Consider the following 17,163-nt stretch of genomic DNA (forward strand, 5'->3'; position numbering starts at 1 on the left):
GCCACTGGAGGAGGGAGAGTGCTTCCTCAATCCCATCAGGGAAGCATCGTGGAGGAGGTGGTGTTTGCGCTGAGCTGTGCAGCACAGGCAGAAGTTACACAGGTGGCAGCACCAGGAAAGGAGTCTCAGGTAGAGGCGAACACCTGAATCGTGGCACAGAATCGGAAGACACAGGTACGTCCTTCCAGGAAAGAACAAGTCATTTGGGTGGGTGGTCTGGGTTCCCGATGGCGAGTGGTGAAGTTCAGTAAGGACTGCTTGAGGCCCTGGAGGGGGGTCTTCACTGTCCTGCCCAGGGGCTGGACGTTATCACAGGCAGCGGGGAGCAAAGGAGGGTTCCTGTACATGGAAGTAAGTTGAGCTGTCCTTTGAGGACGAGGGCTCTGGCTGCTGTGGTAAGAGGAGCTGGAAGGGGGGAGAGGTCGGTTAGGAGGCTGTTGCCCTGGTCCAGTAAGAGCTGACGTGGGTCCGAGTCAGGATGGTAGCTGAGTTGGGGGAGGGGAGGCAGGTGGGAGAGAGGTGGTCAGGGTTTATTCTGGTCAGCCCCTGGAGAGCAAAGGGCAGGTGCCGGCCAGATGGGGAGGGGAAGGGAGTCGGAAGGCTTGCGCTGTGACCCTTCCCAAGGCGGCTGTGGTACAAGTGGTACAAGGGAGTGTGAGGCCCAATCTTGTGCCTCCAGGCCGTACCGGCTCCCTTTAGGAAAGGCCTGTTAGCCAGGCTGAGAGGTGATCCTGGGAGATCTGTATCCTGTTCCCTCTCACATCACACAGCCTGCTTGCTTCTTTTTTCTTTTCTTTTCTTTTCTTTTCTTTTCTTTTCTTTTCTTTTCTTTTCTTTTCTTTTCTTTTCTTTTCTCTTTTCTTTTCCTTTCTTTCTTTCTTTCTTTTTAAGTTTATTTTTGAGAGAGAGAGAGAGAGAGAGAGAGACAGCATGAGCAGGGGAGGGGCAGAGAGAGAGGAGACAGAATTTCCATATCTGGCTCTGCTGCTGACAGCAGAGAGCCTGATGCAGGGCTTATACTCACGAACCACGAGATCATGACCTGAGCTGAAGTCAGACACTTAACTGACTGAGACACCCAGGAGCCTGCACAGCCTCATTTCTAAGGGAAACATGGGGCTGGGACTGCCACTCTCCTCAGTTACTGGTAACTTCCCGAGGAGGACCATGGACCCAGGAAAGCATGTCTTGTGAGCGAGCAAAGAGAAGATGTCATTAACCGTCACCTGAGACAGCCCAGCTTTGGATGCGCATCGCCACAGAGTGACAGTGTAATCTAGCGGGTGCATCTCAGTGTGAGGATGGGAAACAGTGTTCGGCTTGACAGCACCAGATTCATGAGAAACTGACGTGGTGGGGTTTTCTGGTTCCACGTGGAAACCACACATTTCAAAGTTTATAGTTAGAAGTGTCTCCTGCCTGTGAAGTGTGTGCAGTGCTGTCATTGGATGGCAGTGCCAGGCGCTCAGTCCCCAGAAAGCTGCCACCCACCGGGTGGCCTCAGAGCCCCCTGCCTCCCTATGTCATCCTGGCTGCCCACAGAACCTTATAGAAAGTTCTGTCCAACTCAGCCATTGGCTCCCTGACCGATCAGCTCCCTGACCGATCCTATCAGAGTCATCGTCTCTGAGCCTCATCTTCCTCCTTCCTTTAGGGGTAATCTCTTCTCCATCTTCTGGAACTGTCCACAGGTTTGGATGAAACTGTAGGGGCACGTGTGTATAACAGCCTCAAGGTCGTGGCATTTGAAGTTTTTTTTTGTTTTTTTTTTAAGTTTATTTTGAGAGAGACAGAGCGGGAGGGAGAGAGAGCACAAGCACTGGAGAGGGACAGAGAGAGAAGGAGAGAGAGAGAGTGTCTCAATTTCATGAACCGGGAGATCATGGCCTGAGCTGAAATCAAGAGTCAGACACTTAACTGACTGAGCCACCCAGGTGCCCTAATGTTGTGGCATTTAAAAGCCCACTTAACATATAATGTTCAATAAACTAGAAACTCCTAAGAAGCTTCTAGGCCTGCTTGGAGCTAGCTAGTGAGTAGTAGAGCTAGAATTCAAACCCAGATCTGCCTGACTGCAAAGTTGGGGACACCATTTCCATACAACACTATATGCCTACTTAATATGTAATTTTCGATGTCGCTTAATAAAAACCAATGGATATTAGGATTCCTGGCTGTTTGTGCACACTAATCAGCTCAAACAATAAAGGGACCAAACCCCAGGAAGCTAAGAATGCAGCTGTCCTGAGCGATAACGGTGTCCAGGGCCTCAAACGCCATTAGGTGTTAGACTTCACTTAAGATGTACGTATAAAAAGATTCTCTTAGAGTGCTCTCATTTGTTGCTCTTTGTAAATTTTTCTTTTTCTTTCTTTTTATTTATTTATTTATTTATTATTATTATTTTTTTTTAATTTTTTTTTTCAACGTTTATTTATTTTTGGGACAGGGAGAGACAGAGCATGAACGGGGGAGGGGCAGAGAGAGAGGGAGACACAGAATCGGAAACAGGCTCCAGGCTCTGAGCCATCAGCCCAGAGCCTGACGCGGGGCTCGAACTCACGGACCGCAAGATCGTGACCTGGCTGAAGTCGGACGCTTAACCGACTGCGCCACCCAGGCGCCCCTCTTTCTTTTTTTTTTAATGTTTATTTTGGAGAGAGAGAGCACAAGCGGGGCAGGGGCAGAGAGAAGAGAGAGGGAGACACAGAATCTGAAGCAGGCTCCAGGCTCTGAGCTGTCAGCACAGATCCCAACGTGGGGCTCGAACCCACACACCATGAAATCATGACCTGAGCTGAAGTCGGATGCTTAACCAGCTGAGCCACCCGGGTGCACCCCTCATTTGTTTCTCTTTGATCGTGGCTTTATCCTGTCTGGCTGGCCAACTCTACGTTGTGAGAAGCATCGTCTCTGGCTTTAGTCTGATTAGGGAGGGAAGAGCCCCCCACCTTCTGTTATAAAATCCTGAGGAAGGACTGATCGGACTGATATGGATCATGTGCCCAGACCTGCTGGGATCAACGTGATGGGGATAGGGGGCAGTGAGTGGCCTGGCGTGTTAGGGCCCGGGGTCATGGTTCTCTGCGGTGTTCACCCAGAGTGATGATAGCTCAGAGGGGGGAGCACTTCTCCCAAAGAGGAGTGTGTGGTGTGGGGAGGGCCCTGCTCAGTATACTCCGTGAGGACTGTCCGGTCCATCTGGCTCACATTTGTCCTTAGATCGGTAAACACACTCGGCTAAGTGCTTTTGTTTGGAGGCCTGTCCCAAGCTAAGCTAGAAATGACTGATGAGTGGCCTCTTGACCTCCTTTTCCAAACTTCTCTGCTGCGTGATGCGGACTGTGACCCAGGCACAAGCGGTCATGCCTTACTTGCTTTGGTGGAGCTTGGACCACCATAAATTCAATGATGTTATTAGAAACTCTCACTTTACGTTTAAAAATGAGCAGATCTCTGGCAATCACTACGTGTCTTTTTTCCATCGTCTTTTTTCCCCAGTCTCCTGCGGAGCAAAATTAGCCTTCAGTGGGCCAAAAGAGTTGTTGTTTCTGTTTTGTTTTTGTTTTTTTTTTTTTTTTTTTCAGTTAATTGCCCTTTCTTGAATTGTGGCTGAGAAGTATCCAAGTTAGCCAGCATTGTCTTCCTGCCTGCGGGTGGGTGATTGGCTTTGAGATAGATTGCCGATCTGCTGTCCTCTGAATTAGCCGGGAGCCTGCAGGGGGAAATGTGTGCTTTAAGGCAGTTTCTTTTAATGGAAAAGCTACTTTGTGATCTTTGGCAAGGGGCATCTATCTCCTTAAGCCTTGATTTCCACGTCTGTAAAATGGGGCTGCTCTGCCAAATGTTATTAGGGGGTCATTGAAAATGAGAGACCAAGACTCCCGGACCCGTGTTTCCCTTGAATACCCCTTTTCCTTTCTCTTTCCCTCCCTCCCTCCCTCCCCCTTTCCCCTCTCTTTTTGGTATAACCTCTATACCTTTTGCTGTGGCTTTTGTTAACATCCTGTTTTAAAAATGTTGACCATTTCTTGGAATGGAGTGTACTAAGGAAAACCAAATTCTGAAAAAGAAAAGAAAAATGGATTCTGAACGCCTCCAGTATTACCTAGCTTAATTGTCAGCCTTTGTGTGCCTTTTGGGTCAGGAAGGAAGTGGGAAGCAGCCTGTCCTTCCCTCTGTCAGCTCGTCCTGCAAGGGGGACAGGGGGCTGGCTGCAGTTGAGAGGGAAGCATGCATTCACTCCCAGCAGAGAAAGTTTTTCTCTCACAAGCAGACCCAAGTCCGATCCTGTTCCCAGATGAAGCTTGTTATGTCTGTAACGTGGGCGGCCCTCTTCCCCAACCACAACTTATATTTTTATTTTTTATTATTTTAAAAAATACTTAGTTTGAGAGAGAGCGTGTGCTGGGGGTGGGGGGACAGAGAGAGAGGGAGAGAGAAAACTCCCAAGCACGCTCCACGCTCAGCGCAGAGTCCAACACAGGGCTCAATACCACAACCCTGGGATCATGACCCGAGCCGAAATGAGGAGTCCCCCAGCATAACTTTAAAAAAAAACTGAGATAAGATTGACACATCACATTGTGTTAGTTGCACGTGCTGATTTGCCAGATGTACTATTGGGAAATGATCACCACAGTAAGTTTCGTTAACATCCATCACCACACAACATTTTTTTTCTTGGGATGAGAATTTTTAAGATGTACTCCTAGGGGTGCCTGGCTAGCTTGGTTGGTAGAGCATACGGCTCTTGATCTCCGGGTCGTGAGTTCAAGCACCACGTTGGGTGTAGAGATTACTTAAAAAAAAAAAAAAAAAAAAAGAAATATATATATATATATATATATATATATATATGTATATATAAAGTAATCTCTCTGTATCTACATATATACATATATATACGTATACATATATACGTATATATATGTATGTATATATGTGTGTGTATACACACACACACACACACACACACACACACACACACACACACACTCTTCTAGCAACTTTCAAATGTATGACTCAGTATTGTTAACTGTAGTCACCACATTGTATGTCACATACCGGGAATCTTAAAACTGGAAGTTTGTACTTTTTGACCCGCCGTCGCCCACAACTGAATAACGGCTTTTCTGAAACTTCGGAGTACAGCTCAGCATTTGCCGTGTCATCTAGAGCCCAATTATCTAGGCTCTGGGTAATCTGTTGTAGCATCAAGTAGCCATTAGCTCCCTATGCAGTCTTGCCAGACGTCTCCCTGACTCTCAGCCCCCGTGGCTCCCATCTGTACACAGGAGCGTAGAGCTTGCTTCTCATTGGTGTTCTGAGTGTTCGAGAAGACTCGGTATTTAAAAGGCCTGGCATAGTAAGGCCTCGGTGACCCCGAGCTCGTGTGGTGTCTTCCCAGGTCGGCTGGGCCCCCCTGCCCCCCCACCCCAACCTTGTCTTTCAGGTGTGTCCGTTCTCCACAGGTGGGGGCTAGGCAGCTAGGGGAGAAAGCTGTGCTTCTGGGGAAGGTTGGGTGGGAAAAAGAGCTTAGGGTTCATGGCTAATTGAAGTGTTTGGGATTTTCTCTGAATGTTAATATATTTGCTATTTAATTAGCTCCCTGAGGTCATGGATGAGTTAACCCGGAGGTGGCTCTGTGGAGACTGTTACTTGACCTACCAGGGTTAGCCACCTTTCCCTTCTGACTCTTCACCTTTAGAGAAGGGTTATTAAGGATCTACTAGGGTTGCTAAGAAGAGGTCCTTTGAGGCCTGAAGTCACCATTTAAAAATCTCACTTGTCTTTGTCTCTTTAACCTTTAACTCACTATCCAAAGTCATCCCACTTTGGGTTTAGCCTTTGTCACAGATGAGCCAGAGTCTGCTTGGCTTGCTGCCCTCATTTCTTTTCTTCTTGTTTCTCTTGTGCCTCTGCTTCCCTCCCCTGCTCCCCTGCCCTTCTGTTCCTTCGTGCCCATCTTCTTCCATCTTGTCCCCCCCCCCTGCCCCGCCCCATAGTGAATGCAACTTCCTGTAAGATGTTCTGCCAAACAAAATGAGGTTATAGTACCCTTTGGGAGGCCGACACCTCGCTTCATCTGCCTGAGAGGGACCTTGCCCCACTCGTCAGCCTAGCATGGAGCCTGGCCGATTGGAAGAATTCAGAATATCTGTGCACAGTGCCCTGACCATCTCTCTGTCTTTGCCGTTAGCATTATAAACATGCACACATGTTCTTGTAGTTTATGTTCTGTCTCCCCTAGTGGTGATGGCCTTCAGGACAGGGAGAGGAACTGTGTCCTTTTTACTCGTAGCTCAGTTGTAACTGTTCATAGAATAAACAAATGACCCACTGAATGATTTAATCCAAACCTCTTGTTTTAGAGTGGTAGGAAACACTGAGAAATTAAGTTGAAATCATGCGCTCTTGGGGGAAAAAAATCAAAAGGCTTTGAACACTGGTTATTTCTGGGGCAGAAAATATGAGAGAAGAAAATATTTCTTCCACTTAGTTTTTGCATAAAATCCCCTTATTTGTTTTTGAAGAAAGAAGGCTTACCCACCCTCACTGTTGCGGGGGGCTGAGCAGAATGGGGGTAACAGACCTTAGCCTCTCATCTGTTTCCTGAAGAAGCTCGTCAGCCTGGGGGCCTCATGGGTGCTGGATGCTTCCTCAAGAAGGCATCCTGGCCCACCGGGTCCTGGGTCTCCCCCCAGCCTTGCCTTCTTGATATTGGAGGGTGAGAAAGGGAACCCAAGGCCTGGAGAAGGCCGTGAGGAGTAGAGAGGGCCTGGGCCCCTGATTTGAACAGCGGTTGAGGTTGCTGCTAGGAAGGATGTGAGAAGAAGCCCGATGAGATCTCCCTGGGTTCAGCCCTCCCAGGAGCAGGGCAGTTTCCCAAGTGGCGGAGGGAACCCAGAAGAACTTGCGCCTCGAAATCGCCGTGAGGGTGAGTGGGAAAGAAGCATGTTTCACGTGCAGGGGCCAGCACAGAGTGGCAGGCGTGAGCCTGGGCAGGGGGACATGGGGCTGTGTCACAGCGCAAAGCTGGGTAGAGGTGAGGCGGGAGCAGTGGCGGGCTTGGAAAGCCAGGTTGAGAGGCCTGCACCTGACTGCGAGGCTCGGTGCAGGGGCTGTCCCACCGGAGGAGCACTGCTTGCTCTGCGGGACCAAGTGAGGACGCAGATGCTGGGGGCAGGAGCAGAGGAGGGAGGGCAGCAATCGTGGAGACCAAAGAGGGGGTGCTGTCAGTTGGAGGAAACCGTCTCTCTGGCCTCGTCTGACGTGTACCTCTTTCGCCCCCAGAGGAGAGCCCCATTTGGCTGGGGCTGCCAAGGAGAGGCACGACCCGGCGTGGTGGCTCAGCCACGTGTTTTGGACTTGAGTGATGGAGAGTGATTTGCAGGTCTGCAAGCGGCTTTGTGTCCCATCTCCTGGGTCCCCGGGAGGGGCTGTGTGCGGTGCGTGTGGCCCCTCAGGGTTTCCCTCCGCTCCTCTGACTCCATCCCCCATGGTCTCTGCAGCCTCCCAGCCGGTGTTGTTCCCTGGAGTGGGGGAAGCCAGAGCTGACAGCCAGGGATTGGGGAGAGTGGTGTTACATAAGTTCGGAGGAAAAGAGGCTTGCTTGCCATGTGAATGGAAATCAGATCCAAGCGGTTACAGAGGCCGTGCAGCCACTCCTCAGCAGCCCGGAGAGAAGCAGAGCGAGGGAGGAAGCCAGCAGAGGAAGGAAAACCCGGGTGGCGGTGGGGGGGGGGGTGCTGCTCTCTGTTGGGGAGGGCGGAAGCAAGCAGGGCTCTGGTGCCGTAGGCTGCTCATCTTGCAGGGCGGCCTGTGGAAGAATCCTCTGTCCCTGTGGTGTGGCGTGCCGTGTAAATGCCCACACTGCATTAGGTTGGTCCTGGTCACCACCTGGCAGGGTCACAAGAGCTCTGATTGTCATCACTGCATCGCTGACAGGTGGCCGGTGCTAGAGAAGCAGGGGGACTGGCTCAAGGCTCCTGTTGGAGTGGGCAGCAGGGCGGGGATTTGAACACAGGTCTCTTGAGTCATGGCCGCCCTTTTGCTTGAAAATGGGGCCTAACCTGCCTTGGGCACATTTGGGAGGTGAGGGAGCTCTGGCTTGGTGGCCCAGGTACCGGGGTGAAGGGCTGGGGCATTTGGTGGCAAGTGTGAGGAGAGGCTCGAGTTGGAGGGCCTCCTGCGCGTTCTCCCCACGGCACCCCCAGGAGCGCTATTTCCTCGTGGCCCTCCCCAGCTCTGGCTGGCCGCTCAGCGTCCCTGCCGTACCCCCACACTAACCTCTGGGGTCAGGCATCTGTCCTCTGTTCGAGGAGGGCCACAATCCTGTGTAAGTGAGGACCAGAGGCTCCTTGGCTGGCAGTGTTTGTCGGAGCCTGCCCTAATACTAGGTGTGGGCAAGAAACAGAAGAGAAGTTAGTCCCTGTGTTTGAAGTCGTTCCCCAGGAGGATGTGTGACTCCACCCGGGTCATTGCTCAAGGGTCATTCCTGCACAGAGGTGCCCACCCCCCCACCCCCCACCAAGGTGTGTGTTCTTACCTGGTTTTATCATTTTTATTCTCTTCATGGCACTTGAGACCACCTGACGTTGTGCATTTGTCGGGTTTTGTCTGTGCTCACACTACAACGTAAGCTTGATGACAGTAGGAGCTCGATCAGTTCTCTCGCCGTTGTCTCCCGGTGTCTGCATGGACCCTGGCACAGCGTAGGGCTCGGCGAACATAAGTGGGTGGGTGGAACAGAGTTGCGTCATACGGTGGTGGGCTGGGTGGGAAGAGGACAAGCTAGGTGTCAGAGAAGGTCCGAGTTCTGGGTCCAGCTTCACCCAGTTTTTGCAGTGTGACCTTGGACAAGTTCTTAGACCGTTTTGGGCCTTCAGCTGAAGGGGAGGAACCAGACTCCCTCTAAGGCTACTTCTGATGCCTGCATTCTAGAAGTCTGTATGTAGGAGACATAAGGAGCATGGCAAGGGGTTTGGAAAGATCTCGTGTCCTGTGCCATGATGAAGGCTAGGTCTTGGGAAGACACACCAGTGGCTCGGAGTGTTTGCGTATGTACCCGGTGAGTTCAGAGCCGGTCATTCACGAGTATTTAGGAGCACCTACTGTGTGCCAGTTACTGTCCTGGCTTGGGGGTTACGGGGGCAGGCACCCAGCAGCCCTCCCCTGGTGGAGCTGGTGATGGGTACAGAGAAGCTTGAGCTGGCTGAACACTGCTTATGACCTGACCCAGCCTTGGAAATGCGGGGGCGGTGGGGGGCAAGGGAAGGAGTTACTGGGATGCGAGAGGGTGAGTTTTTTTTTCACTTTACCCTTGGAAAGATACTTACGTAGACTGTTCGAGTCTGTTTAAGGATAAATACAGGCATATATCATCTTATTATGCTTTGCAGGTGCTGCATTGTTTACTGACGGTTCGTGTCAGTCCTGCGTCAAGCAAGACTATGCCATTTTTCCAACAGCATTTGTGCACTTTGTATCTCTGGGTCATGTTTGGTAGTTCTTAAATCGCTCAAATTTTCATTTTATTTCTTATGGTGATCTGTGATTATGACCGGCTAAAATGGTTAGCAGTTTTTTTTTTTTTTTTTCAACGTTTATTTATTTTTTATTTTTGGGACAGAGAGAGACAGAGCATGAACGGGGGAGGGGCAGAGAGAGAGGGAGACACAGAATCGGAAACAGGCTCCAGGCTCCGAGCCATCAGCCCAGAGCCCGACGCGGGGCTCGAACTCACGGACCGCGAGATCGTGACCTGGCTGAAGTCGGACGCTTAACCGACTGCGCCACCCAGGCGCCCATGGTTAGCAGTTTTTTAAAAAAAAGATGTTTATTTTATTTTGAGAGAGAGGGCATGAGTAGGGGAAAGACAGAGAAAGAGAGGGACTTCCAAGCAGGTTCTGCACTGCAGAGCCTGATGTGGGGCTCAGACTCCCAAACCACGAGATCGTGACCTGAGCCACAATCAAGAGTTGGACACTTAATAACCGACGGAGCCACCCAGGCACCCACAGTTAGCATTTTTTAGCAATAAAGTATTTTTAAATTCAGGTGTGTACATCATTTTTTTAGACATGACGCTGTATATTTAACAGACTATAGCCTAATGTAAACATAACTTTTGTATGTACCTGGAAGGCAAAACATTCATTTGACTCTCTTCATTGCGATATTCACTTTATTGCAAAGGCAGAGAGCCAAAGCTGCCACATCTCCGAGGTGTGCACGTAAATGCATTCATCTGAGGGTACCGAGGGAAAAAATAATAAAATGGGAATAGTAGTTCTAATAGGTTTGAATTATGGGGACTTGGTTTGTTCCTGTAATTCTCCAGGTGCTCTATATGGTGTCTCTGTTACTTCGTCAGAGATCGATTGCCTGTCCCGGTTTATGTTTTTGCCCCGGGGTATGGACTGCTCTTTGATGGGTCTCATTGCTGATGTCTGCCCACAAAACCCTGGCCTGGGGACTTTTACCAAGTTCCAGCGTCATTTTCCCACCTGTAAGTGAGAACACTTGACCCCGCTCTGCCCACTCTGTAGGGCAGTTGTTTGAATCAGGGAAGGTGGCAGAAGAAGAACATTGGGAAGTTTACCTCCCTCTGCAAAGGGAAGGGTCAGTGGACTAGTAGTGATGTGGCAGCTGGGTGGGAAGTGGGTAGGGCCCGAGTGCGGGGAAGGGGTTGGGGCTGGTTCCGTGGCACTGCCCTGACTGGTCCCCACAGGGCAGCGAGGGACTGTCCTTGACTGACAGCTGGCTGCAGCTGTGGAGGCTGTTTGGGAAATGACATCACTGAAAATGATTAAGTCAGCTTCCAACCCCTGCCACAGCTTTGTGCTTGGTATCTAGGTCAAACATAGGAATTCCTGCCCCCATCCCATCTCTAGTGTTTGGTCTGAGCCTCAGCAGGCAAATAGGTCTTATTATTTGTTTTTTTTTCTTCCTGCCTTATGATCTAACCATAGATACTGTATCTTGCCAAGAAGGGTGATTGAAACAACAAACTTGGAAATCTTGATTATTCCTGATAATGGGAGTCTTTCCTGTGGGTCATGTGTTTAGGCCTGTATTCTCAAAGAGTGAAAATCCACTGACTTTCTGTCCTACTTGTACAACAGGTTGTTATTTCCTCTCCTGACAGTCTTTTCTCGAACCCTGAACTAGGGGGAATGAGGGACCTTGGTGTCCAGTGTTGGCAAGCCAAGGGCTGGTTTAGTGATGGCAGCCGTCGTTGGACTCACGGTTGGGGCTGGTCTGTCTATAGAATGCTGACCCTCCTCCCTCTCCCCGATCTACCTGTGTCAACTCCCTCCTTTTCTTTGTTGCCTCCCCTGCAGATGTCAAGCCTTCCAACATCCTAGTGAACTCTCGTGGGGAGATCAAGCTCTGTGACTTTGGGGTCAGCGGGCAGCTCATCGACTCCATGGCCAACTCCTTCGTGGGCACAAGGTCCTACATGTCGGTATGAGCAGTGGGTTCCATCTCTCACATGTCTTGCATGGTCAGGGATAGGAGCCAAGTGGGTGGCTTCCCCTGTAGAGCCAGAACCTGTCCTGGGTGGTAGAGGTGGGGGAGAAAGAATGAAGGATGAGGCATCATGGTCCCTCCCCAAGGAGGTGGCAGCCATGTTCTCTTCTCTCCCCCATGCCATGAGCTCCGGGAGGACAAGAATAGGGCCATAGGTGTCTCAGTTGTCCCTAGGGTCTGGCTCGGGGCCTGGCATGTGGTAGGTGCCCAGGGAGCGCTTGGTGAGTAAATGGCTAGTGTGCTCCAGAGAACGATTCAGAAAGGGGGGAGTGTGACACTGGGTGAGTGCTGGCGTGGGGCAGATAGAGGAGTGCTAGGGTGAGTGGGGATCTGTACGGAGGGGGCAGTGAGTGTAGGCATGGGTTAATTGGAGGGGCAGGCACAGAGGCTGGGGCATCCCGGCACATCGTGTTTTCTGTGTTCTCGTCTGTGTGGTGGCCCTGTGAAAGTGAAGATATCGCTCCCATTTTAGAGATGAGGAAATCCAGATGCAGAGCCTGGACTGAAAGCCAGGTCTCCTTGCCAGTTAGTCCCCTCACTCAGTCTAAGAACTGAGCAGCTAGCATTCTGGACCACTCAACTGCCAACCGCAAAGTTCGAAATCAGTCAACACACTGCAGGACCTATTGATCCAGGGTTAGTGGTTTGGGTCTTTGTGGTTACATGGTCAGTTCCAAAATAGTCCAGTATTTGAGTTAGTGAAAAAATCCCTTGGGAGACATTAATGATGTCTAAAAAAAAGTGTAATTGTCAGAATAAAGATTTTTTGTAGAGTTCTTGAAATATATGTGCTATTTCAATTAACACTGAATAAAAATAATGCTTTGTATAGCACCATATATTTTTTTCCTGACTCTTCCGACTCAACCCATACTTGGGTAGCATTTTGCAGCATCGAACATACATTTTCGTTTGGTTTGACCTTCTTGGTAACCCTAGTAAGGAGAGCAGATATTTTGTTATGTCGTTATTGATGTTAACACCGTGTTCATCAGCTCCACTTTATAGATGAGGGAACTGAGGCTCAGGATCACACAGTTTACAAGTTGCAGAGTTGGAGCGTGAACTCGATCGAGTCTCCTGACCCCAGATCCTTTGCCTTTTCTCCTGCTCCATGTTGTTCAGGAACAGTCAGTGAGTCAGTGGTGGAGCTGGTCTTAGAGCTCAGCTCTCCTGACTCTCAAGGCTGGTGTTTTGTTTTGTTTTTGTTTTTTAATGTTTATTATTTTGAGGGAAAGACAGGACATGAGTGGGGGAGGGGCAGAGAGCTAGAGGGAGACACGGAAGCCCAAGCAGGCTCCAGGCTCTGAGCTCTTGGCACAGGGCCTGATGCAGGGCTCGAACCTATGAGCCGTGAGATCATGACCTCAGCTGAAGCTGGATGCTTAAGTGACTGAGCCACCAGGCGCCCCTCAAGGCCGGTGTTCTTTCTACCCTGTGCACACTTCATTCGTGACCCATGTTCCAGAAGCCTCATGTTTCAGATGAAGGTGACAACATGAACCTCGCAGCTGGGCTTTGGACAAGCTGTGCTGCACATGCAAGACAGTGACCAGACTGGGCAAAGCTGGAGCCCCAGCTGAAGTGGCAGCCAGGGTCCAGCCAGGCCAGAGGCTGTTAGCGAGGGCAGGTTACAGGGAGATGGCAGTGAGGAGGCGTGGATCAGAGGGTTTAAACGCAGTAGCTGGGGGCAGGTCAGAAACCAAGTGAAAGCAGTTAGTGGAAGTTCCAAAGAAGACAAAATGCATCAGCAGATCTAGGGCCGGGGCCGGGGCCAGGACCAGGACCAGGACCCGGACCAAGCAGGACAGGCCACTCCCTGTGGTGCAGGCAAGCCTCAGAGGGGCAGGGAGTCCTGAGATCTCCCTGGAGCCTCCATGGAGACTCGCCTGTCCCTCTTCTGTGTGGGCCTGGATGATCTCACAGGTGATCATAACTGTGTCCACTTCTCCTGCAGCCAGAAAGACTCCAGGGGACTCATTACTCCGTGCAGTCGGACATCTGGAGCATGGGGCTATCTCTGGTTGAGATGGCAGTCGGGAGGTATCCCATCCCTCCTCCCGATGCCAAGGAGCTGGAGCTGATGTTTGGGTGCCAAGTGGAGGGAGATGCGGCTGAGACGCCACCCAGGCCGAGGACCCCTGGAAGGCCCCTCAGCTGTGAGTGGCCCCAGCTTGGACTGCCCTTGCTGCTGTGGTTTCTGGGGGGCTGATTCTCCGAACACTCTCCCAAGACTGATTGTCTGTCTCTGGATGCCAGGCTGGGGGAAGGGGGGAGAAGCAGAGCAGGGGTCTCCAGGTGGGTGTTAAATTGTTTCCGTGGACAGCCTGCCACCCTTTGTTGAGTGCCTACTGTGTTCCTGGCACTGCATTTAGTACTTTATATGCGTTACCTAATTTTTAAAAATCCTGACTGGTTTTTAGGTAGATTTTCTTTGAGATAAAGTTCGCATAACATAAAATGCACATTTTAAAGTGGACAGTTCAGTGGTTTTTAGTATATTCTCCCATGTTGTGTAATCATCACCACTGTGTAATTGCAGAATATTTCTGTCACCCCAAAAAGAAACCTCACCTCCATGAGCAATCACTCCCAACTCCTCCCACCCCCACCCCCTGGCAACCACTCATCTACTTTCTGTCTCCATGGATTTGTCCAGTATTGTCTAATTTTAATAGCAATCATGTGTGAGCACTGTTATAATCTCTTAAATGTGAGGAAACCGAGGCACCAAGTGCCTGACTTGTCGAGACTACATATGTCATTGTCCACGCCTGAGTCCTAGGTGCCGAGTGCTGTGCCGCACCGCTTGCCTCTCTGATCACGAATACTGGGAAGTAAACCTGGTACTGGGAAGGTGCTGGCCGAGCCACCATCTTCTGATGTAATTCCTGCCGGGACATTGCTTTGTGACCAGGAAGGCCTGTCCCTGAGGCCCTCATGGAAGAGGGTGTATGTGAAGGGAGAAGCAGAGGGCAGGGGTCGCTGATGGTGGGTCCCGGGAGGGGCTCGTGGCTGTGGCCCCTGAGGCTGGCTGGGGACTCGAGTTTAGTAAAAGGAAGAAACCCAAGTTCAGGGAGCATTAACACTTAAGTCCTCAAGCTCCTTAGTTATCGCCTCATTTGCTCCTCTCTCAGTACAAGGAAGGGAAGAAAGGCGGACATAGTGACCCATCTCCCCTTCACCAAACTCCAAACTAAGCTCAGCAGCCCATGGATTTGCCTGAGGTCGCAAACCTTGCAGGTGGCAGAGCCCAGGCTCCTACCCAGCTGGCCGACTCAGTGGCCTTTGCTGTCCCCTCTGTCCTCGGCCTTATCTGGGGCTCTTGTGTCTCTGCTTATTGTCCACCACCCTGTTCTGGTCCCCAGGACCCATGCCCCCGGTCCCTAGCGTCAGACTGGCAAATAACCTCCTGTCTGTTTTTCTGAGAAGCGTTTTCTTTTTTCTCGTTACAAAATCTGTAGCGTATGGAATGGACAGCCGACCTCCCATGGCAATTTTTGAGTTGTTGGATTACATAGTCAACGAGGTAAGTACTGCGCAGCTTCCTTGACCTCGTATCTGCTTCTATTAAGAAAAGACTCCGTTGATTTGGGAAGCCTGTGTGTTGTTCCCACAGTGGGGCTGCTTGTAGGGCATCACGCTCTTGGAACTGAGCGGCTGGTTTAGAGGCTGCGGGTGCCCCTTCCCCAGGGAGCATATTTGGGTAGCTCTGAGTTTCTCATCCTGTCTCAGATTCAGGAGCCTCCAGTGTGGCCATTACACTCCTTCATTCACCACGTATTTCTTGTGCACTTAACTGTGGGCTACGTGTGCACTGTGGGGTGGTGCTACACACGAGGTGGGGGGCTACAGACGGGAAAACAAAAGTCCCTCGTGAAGACCATTAGGTTAATATGGGAGGCAAAGCAAGTCCACACATACCTGCAAATTAGGGTTTCCGATTGTAAGTGCCATTAAAAGCAATAGATATAAAAAAATGACAATGTAGAAACAGGTATGGAAAATATTCCCTATAAAGTGTGTGGAAAACATTACAAAGTAGTATGTGTACTGTGATCAGTTCTTTAACAAATCTGTATGCATGTACGTACATACAAAATCTGAAAAGCAGTAGGAAATGGTGGTTCTCTCTGGATGGTGGAAATTTCTTTGGGCTTATTGCTGCTGGCTGGCTTTAATGCAGAGAACACACATTATTTGTGTAACGCACCTATACCAGTATGTTTAAATGAAGAAAGGATCAAGGAAGGGAGAGACTGCCCAGCATTCATCAAATCCTGGCTTGAGGGGGCGGGGAGCGGTGGCACAGAGGGGCTGGGGCAGGGCTCCCAGAGGAGCGGGGCTTTGCTGCGGCAGGATTTCCAGAGGTAGGGCCAGCACCCCCGGCCTCAGGTGTGGCGTGGGGAGTGGAGGAGGGGCGAGGTCTGTTAGCTTGGGGAGGCAGCTGGAGGCCCCACGCAGCTGGGGTACACGGTAAGAGGCATGGCTCTGTTCTCTTCAAGAGACTAGCGGGGTAACTTTTCATACTTCTTACTGCTCTCTAAAACCAGACCCCAAAAGGCTCAAAATGGTCCCCGTGTCCATTACGAGCCAAACAGGGAAAATCCTGCTTCACGCCATCAGTTACGAAATCCCTAGGGAGGTTCACTTGCCCCGTCCTTGCTGTCTGCACAGCTTTATGCTAAGCAATGAGACATGGGACGAAGTGCAGCGTGTGATCTCGGCTGCTTACGGACTCAAGGAAGGCACAGCGCCTTGCATTTGTGGTAGTGCGGAGAGCCATCCTCTGCTGCCGGGACCTGAGCTGGGTGGTGCTGGGTGGGAACCGCAGGGAAGAGAGAGCCTGAGTAAATCAGCAGCCGCCGGTCTGGTCTCCTAGTGTGCCCGCTGCCAGCCTCTGGTGGCCCGGCTGGTTTCATCATCCTCTTCATACAGGTGAGGAAACTCCGGCTCCGAGATGAAAAGTAGCTAAGTTCCTTCCCCCGTAGTGTACTTGCTTACCACCCACTCCTCCCAGCTCCCCTCCCTACCCTCCCAGGAGGCTGGGCCGCTAAGTCAGGTGTGGGCACCTCACAGCCCCTCTTTTGCCCGGCCCCCATCCTACTTGGGACTCTGGAGGCCAGGCAGTCAATCCCTCCTTTGAATGTTCCCTTCATCCCCCTCAGCAGCAGCGACCATCTGCAAGGTGGGCCTGAGAGCTGGGTTTTTAGTCCCTGGCCCCCAGATCAGTCTCATTTGCCTGGTGTCGTGGTAAGCCCTTCAGGGCAAGAGGGTGAGGCAGGGCTTTGTTGGTAGTGTGTTTTTCAGTCTCTGATCACCTGTTGGTTGGGGCTGCACATCAAGGCAGTGACATCCGGGCACTGTGGGAGTCCACTCACAAGGAGGCCAACACTCCGCCCCGGCACAGGTCACAGGAGGGTGGGTCCCATTTCCTGGGTCTGCGTGGAACACACGAGCCAGGTGCTCCAGGAGCCCTGTCCTGTGTCACCCTGCGTGACCTCCACTGCGTACCCTGGGAACACGAGAGCTGTTGCCAGTGTCCTAGCATCGATGCCCGCAAACAGCCTCCTTCCTGAAGTGTGCAGGGAACATTCTTCCAGACCCAGCCCTCTCAGCTGATGT

General features: G+C 51.1%; 1 protein-coding gene across 3 annotated transcripts in view; it reads left to right on the forward strand.

The window, feature by feature from the left end:
- Positions 1-17,163, forward strand: part of MAP2K1 (mitogen-activated protein kinase kinase 1) — a 79,389-nt gene that overhangs the window by 59,617 nt on the left and 2,609 nt on the right. For all 3 annotated transcript variants that reach the window (XM_025919190.2, XM_086710998.1, XM_086710999.1), the window contains exons 6-8: positions 11,349-11,473; positions 13,496-13,697; positions 15,003-15,067. In XM_025919190.2, the coding sequence (XP_025774975.2) occupies positions 11,349-11,473; positions 13,496-13,697; positions 15,003-15,067 (392 nt within the window). The remainder of the gene's footprint in view (positions 1-11,348; positions 11,474-13,495; positions 13,698-15,002; positions 15,068-17,163) is intronic.

The sequence above is a fragment of the Puma concolor genome, chromosome B3, assembly GCF_028749965.1.
Source record: "Puma concolor isolate L17-30 chromosome B3, mPumCon1.1.hap2, whole genome shotgun sequence".
Classification (NCBI taxonomy): Eukaryota; Metazoa; Chordata; class Mammalia; order Carnivora; family Felidae; genus Puma; species Puma concolor.